This window comes from Durio zibethinus, chromosome 2 (assembly GCF_047325235.1).
Source record: "Durio zibethinus cultivar Kanyao isolate XHJ-2024 chromosome 2, ASM4732523v1, whole genome shotgun sequence".
Taxonomy (NCBI): Eukaryota; Viridiplantae; Streptophyta; class Magnoliopsida; order Malvales; family Malvaceae; genus Durio; species Durio zibethinus.
Window position 1 is genome coordinate 11983038 of NC_143163.1, and position 5806 is coordinate 11988843.

At 31.6% G+C, this 5806-nt stretch overlaps 1 protein-coding gene across 3 annotated transcripts; it reads left to right on the forward strand.

The window, feature by feature from the left end:
* The first annotated feature begins 480 nt into the window (after window positions 1-480).
* Window positions 481-3176, forward strand: LOC111309285 (E3 ubiquitin-protein ligase RMA1H1-like). Of its 3 annotated transcripts, none has more exons than XM_022908321.2 (3): window positions 481-729; window positions 922-1108; window positions 2170-3176. In XM_022908321.2, the coding sequence occupies exon 3, from the start codon at window positions 2183-2185 to the stop codon at window positions 2942-2944; it is 762 nt and encodes a 253-aa protein (XP_022764056.2). In that variant the 5' UTR covers window positions 481-729; window positions 922-1108; window positions 2170-2182; the 3' UTR covers window positions 2945-3176. The 3 variants fall into 3 exon arrangements, with proteins under 3 accessions (XP_022764056.2, XP_022764059.2, XP_022764055.2); XM_022908324.2 differs by having other exon boundaries at window positions 938-1108; XM_022908320.2 differs by lacking the exon at window positions 922-1108.
* Window positions 3177-5806: the final 2630 nt, after the last annotated feature.

The following is a 5806-nucleotide window of genomic DNA, read 5'->3' on the forward strand; positions in this document are numbered from 1 at the left end:
AAGGTCATAGATATTGTGTAAATTTTTTCTATTTAAGAGAAAATTATGAAAACTGTGGCTTTTTTTTAAAATAGAAAAAAATCACATTAAGCCCATGTGTGTTTTAAATCATATATATAAGTTTAATTAGGACAAGATTAAGAAGATTTGGGGTCCTAATCCTATTGTTATAAAATCAACTTCTGAAATTTAAAATTAGTTAAAATCACAACCGACAGCACTTCATATTAAAAAATAATTGAAGAGGTTGGTTGAATAAAACTACCAGCCAAATTGATTCCCAATTTCATAATTCCGTTATCATAAAAAATAAAAATAGCAAATAAAAATATTAAAAAGAGATAAATGCAGCGGATGCCACGTAAGAAAGCGGGAATCGTGAATCTATGAAACTCACCGTGGGACAATGGCAAGTTTTTCATTTAATGTTTATCTTCTTCGCCTCTATACATAAAGCAAAGCCGGATAGTTTCTTTCCTCTCCCCAAGCTCTCTTTTCTGTATTTCTTTCATTCCTTAAGAATCTTATTCCTTCTCAAATCAATCTCCTTTCTTTTTTTTTTTCCCTTTTATCTTATTTCTTCTTGATCGCTCTTTTTTCTGTATATTTCTCTCTTTCTTTTTTCTTTGGTTTCTTTCAAATAAGAGATTTACTAGATTCTCCATTCAGAAAAAAAAAGAGCTCCCCTGTTTATCAAAGTTCACTTATAAGAGGCTTGTCAACTAGCTGGTATGTTATCCAAACTTTTCTTCCTATAATTATTGTGTGTGTAAGATTTTGTTTTGAACTGTGGTTCGAGGATCTTTATGTCCCATTACTCCATGTTTCAAAAAGCTCACCGGTTTTAGCTTTTAAAGTCAGTTTATTTCGCTTTCGCCTTCTGTTTCTTTTTTTTATTTTTGTTCTTTTGTTTATGGCTAGTTGTTTTATATTCAAGTTATGAACCGAAGTCGATCTAACTTCCTTGGCTTTGGAGGGATTTCAAGCCTCAAAACTTTTCTCTGCCCAGCTTCTTCTTCCTTTCTTCTAGAATTCGGTAATTTGAAGTCTTCGTGACCTGCAAAAACAGAAGAGATTCTTGTTTGTCTTGGCTGAACTTGGAGCTAAGGTATTGAAAGCTGAGCGTTTTTTGATTTTTTGTTTCTTTGAAATCCTCAACCGGTTCAGAAAGCCGCGAAAAGCTGAAGTTGAGTGTTTATCTTTTTCAACTTTGTTATCTTTTTCTCTTTTTTCTTTTTCTTATTCGGATTTTACTTCATGATATAGGCGTCATTTTTAGAGATGTCAAGTCGGAGCATGTGAAATTTTGTTCATCCTGAATCTGATTTAAATCTGCTAAAATTGCTGGTAAATCATTAGGGAAGGGTGAAGTCCTTATCATCTCAAGGTTTGATAGAATTTGATTGCATATGATGATAGATAACAAACAGTTACTATTTTCTGCTGAGTGCGAACTGCAGATACACAGAAACCAAAAGCTTTTCACAATTTGCTTTTTGACTTGATTGAAATAACTGGTGTTTATTGTATTCGTTTAGATAATTTGTTTTTTGTGTATAAATTTGGTCTGTAGAAAAACTTATTGAGTTAGGAATTACTATGATTCTAGAAGAAACAGAGTATTAAATAACTCAAGATCATTCTTAGGCATGCCAATTTTCAGCTCTTCTTCGAGAAGAGAGTTCTGATTGGACAATTTAAACTAGCCAAATAAATAAAATTTCACAACCCATAATTCATCTGATAGGGTTGATGATCTAGAGGAAGTAGAATGTTTTCTGCATTGAGATATCCACTCTGGACTGTTAATTTTGATATGACGTAGTTAGTTGTAGTGCCTTTGAAAAAATTAATGTTTGTGTTATGTTCTTCAAATTGAAGAAAAAAATTGTTAGGGTTTGCTGCCCCACCATTAGAAGATAAGTATTCATTTAATTAGTGGGGTGGTTGAGCGCATAAGTTTTTGATGGTAGCTTTTGTGGAATTTGGTTTCGCAAATTTATGTATAGGTGAGTTCTTACCAACCAACAGCTTCGGTGCCTCTGTTTCTGAATATAGAAATAGAAGAGAGGTCAATACCATTTGCTGGCCTAATGAGTCTTATATGGGGTTTCAAGTTTCTTTAGATCTGTATTTTCTAATCGGGTTTCTTTTGCATATATATTACAGATTTTGGCAGCAGATGGCCTTTGAGCAATACTTTGAAGAAGCTGTAGCTCATAACCCTGTATGCGAGGGTAAAAATTTCTTGGAGAAGTGTAACAATCCACCAGATGCAGTCTCAGATTCTGATGATAATCCCTCCGGAGGTTTTGACTGCAACATCTGCCTAGACTCTGTCCAGGATCCAGTGGTCACACTATGCGGTCACCTGTATTGCTGGCCCTGCATTTACAAATGGCTTCATTATCAGACCATATCCACTGAAAACCAAGGCCAGAAACAGCAGCATTGTCCTGTATGCAAATCAGAAGTTTCACATACCACACTGGTTCCGCTTTATGGCGGGGGCCTGACAAATAAGGCATCAAGAGGCCAGACTCCCCAATTTGATATAGTCATACCAAAGAGACCTCTTGCTCCTACTTGCGGAGTTGGCACAGTAAGATCACCTAATACTAGCGGTAGTCAGCAGTTTCCACTGCAATTACATCACGGCGGTCATTCATATCAACCACAAATCTACTACCCTCAACAGGGCGGTTATCCAGCTTCACCGATGATAATAAATGTACTGGATCCAGTGAGCCGAACGTTTGGTGACATGGTATACACAGGGGTATTTGGGAACTCGATTAATTTATATACATATCCAAATTCATACAATCTTGTGGGGAGCACTAGTCCTAGGATCAGAAGGCACGTAATGCAAGCCGATAAGTCGCTCAGCAGAATAAGTTTTTTCCTCTTCTGTTGCATAGTCCTCTGTCTTCTTTTGTTCTGATCTTTGTTTCTCTGCTTCCGTTCCTATTTTATACCTGTATAGAGGTCAGCCGTCGTATGTACTAATACCTTATGAGATGATGCATCTCCTGTGGTGCGTTATGGCATTTATGTAATTATGAGTTCCGTGCAGTTGTTCTGCGATATGCTGCATTATAGCATTTATGTAACTATGAGTTCTGTGCACTTGTTCTGCGATATAGTATGAGTTCTATTTCGAGCTTAAAAATCAATCATTTCTGTGATGTTTTGGCTATTGGATAACTGTAGGGATATTCAACAAAAATGCATATTCTACAATATGCCCTGCCAAGCTTCATGTTCATAGGTTAAGCTTGCCTATAGAACGTTTCACTGGTGGGCGATCAACATCATCAAACCGATTATATATCGGCTTTCAGTTTTAACGGTAACCGAAACCACATTACATTCAAATCCTAGTTGTCACATTTAAGAACTACTGACACTATACCAGATGAAAGGATTCAGGTTTCAAATTGCTCATTAATCTGATGTAGTTGCTTTGCTATTTCTCATTATTTTGATGTAGCGTCTTTAATGGGATTGGCATGTTTCTGTTTGGGGGGTTAAAATTCCACAAGGGTTTGTCACATCACTTTGCCCTTACCGCAAAGACTTTCATTTTCAGTTTCCTGTCCCTTTAGTTACGTAATTCAATATCAAGTTTGTACAGGCAGAAGAAAATGGTGGTGAGATATGGTGGCGGCTGCTAATGCTGTAGGTTGCTTTGGTAAACTGTGAATAGTCAGTAATTGAGAAGTTTCCACGAAGAATGGTGGACAGTTCGTCTAATTTGTTTTTGTTGGAATCTGTTAAAAATATAACCAAAGAATGAAGGTTAATTGATTAAGAGTCCATTTTAGACAGTCGGTGAAATTAGTTTAAGTAAAATTGAAAATGATGATGGAGATAATATTAATGACTATAGTAGTTGCTGAGATATATATTTAAATATAAAAATAATAGTGTGGTGAGGTGAATGATAATGAGAATGAAAAATAATAGACTTTATTTTAAAAGTGTATTGATAAATTATATATATGTATATATTTTAATGTTATTTATAATTTTTTTAATTTTTTGACCAAATATTAATTTATTATATAATAAAGTTATTTATTATATTAAATTAGCAGAATTATTTTAATATTTTTAAATACAAAATAAAATAAAATAATAAAAAAATGAAAGTTATAGTTTTAAGGCGAAATTAAAAAAAAAAAGTGTGGTGGGATTAAATAGTTTTCACTGGAGCTAAAAATTTCAGTGGCACGCTGGCACAAATCGTGCCTCAAGGATGGTACCCGAACAATAAAATGCTGCATTTAAACTCAACAATTTGTTCAAATCTCAACTCATTGATGCTTAGTTGGGATCCAAATCAAGCTTAAACACGATATATTAGTATTATAACATATGAATATTTTTTATTAAAAAATAAACAAGTAATTTATTAATAGATAAACCATATGATAGATATTAGAAAGGAACGAAATTTTTTGTTAAAAAAATAAATATGTTTTTACATAGGAATTGAAAATGATTAAGAGATAAGCACCAAAAGAAAAATGAATTAATTTTTTTATAAAAATAAAATCGTAAATTTAAGTAATATAGAGTTAAAAAATGAAAAAAAAAAAAAAACACTATATATTTATAGGTTTCAAACTATAGGACAATTGTTGGATGACATACATATATATATATATATATATATATATATATATATGGTTAGAGGGTATAAAAAATTCTTGAATTATACTTAAAAGAATCATTCAAATCATTACTTTTTTTAATTACAATTAATCAATCTCTCCAACATTTATTTGCATCTAATTAAGTTATTAGTTTGATAAAAAAAATTAACATCATTAATTTTTTTCAATTAAGATAAAATTTTATATGACATCAATAAAATAAATGAAAGTTGGCAACATTACATTATTAATATATGTAAAATTTAAATAAAACAAAATTTCTTGTTTTCTTATTTTTCTCTATTTTCTCTCCCTCTCTCTTTAAGATATCTATAAGGTGATGTTTGGTTCAAAGGAAAGTAATATTTCCCCCTAAACTCTTACTTTCTGTAATTTGATTTATTGGTTTAGTTTACTAGAATGTGATTTTTAAGATTCTCAACAATTTCAAGAAGTGAAAAAGTAGGAAAATAAAAAACTCTCATATCTCTGAGATTTTTGAAGATCCTAGAAGGAAAATAAAATTTTCCCTCTTTACCCTAACTTAATCACATTTTCAAATTATATAAAAAAACGTTATTTAACTTAGAAAGTAATAATTTTTTATAAAATATTATGAAAATAATTTTTCTTAATATATTTCAAACAAAAATTGCATTTTTAACTTAGTGCTATTAAAATTCTCACAAAAGTTATGATTAAAAATACGATTTTTGTTGAAAAGATGTGTCATAACGTATAGATCCGTAGACCTATCACTAGACATAGATAAAAGGAGTCGTCACAAATATTTTTTGTTTAAGTGCGATTGGCCACCTGAAATATATTTTGGTCTGCGAAAATAGATGTTAGGTTTGAGAGTTGGTTACGCATGGAGAAAGTTGTAGCACCCCCGTAACGCTCATCCAAAGGATGGTACCAGTTTGATTTCAAATTATACAAGCCTTGATCATTTTTATGATTTATCAAATAATTTAATATTGAAGATTAGTCTTAAAATTGTCCCAATAATTTCATAGCAATTTAAGATAATTTTATCACTTTAGGAGTATTCATAAAGACTAGTGTCATATTCTGAAGAGATTCTATCATTGGATTCATTAAAGTATTTTATTCAGAAAAAGTAAATCTCTTAATAGTTTGAT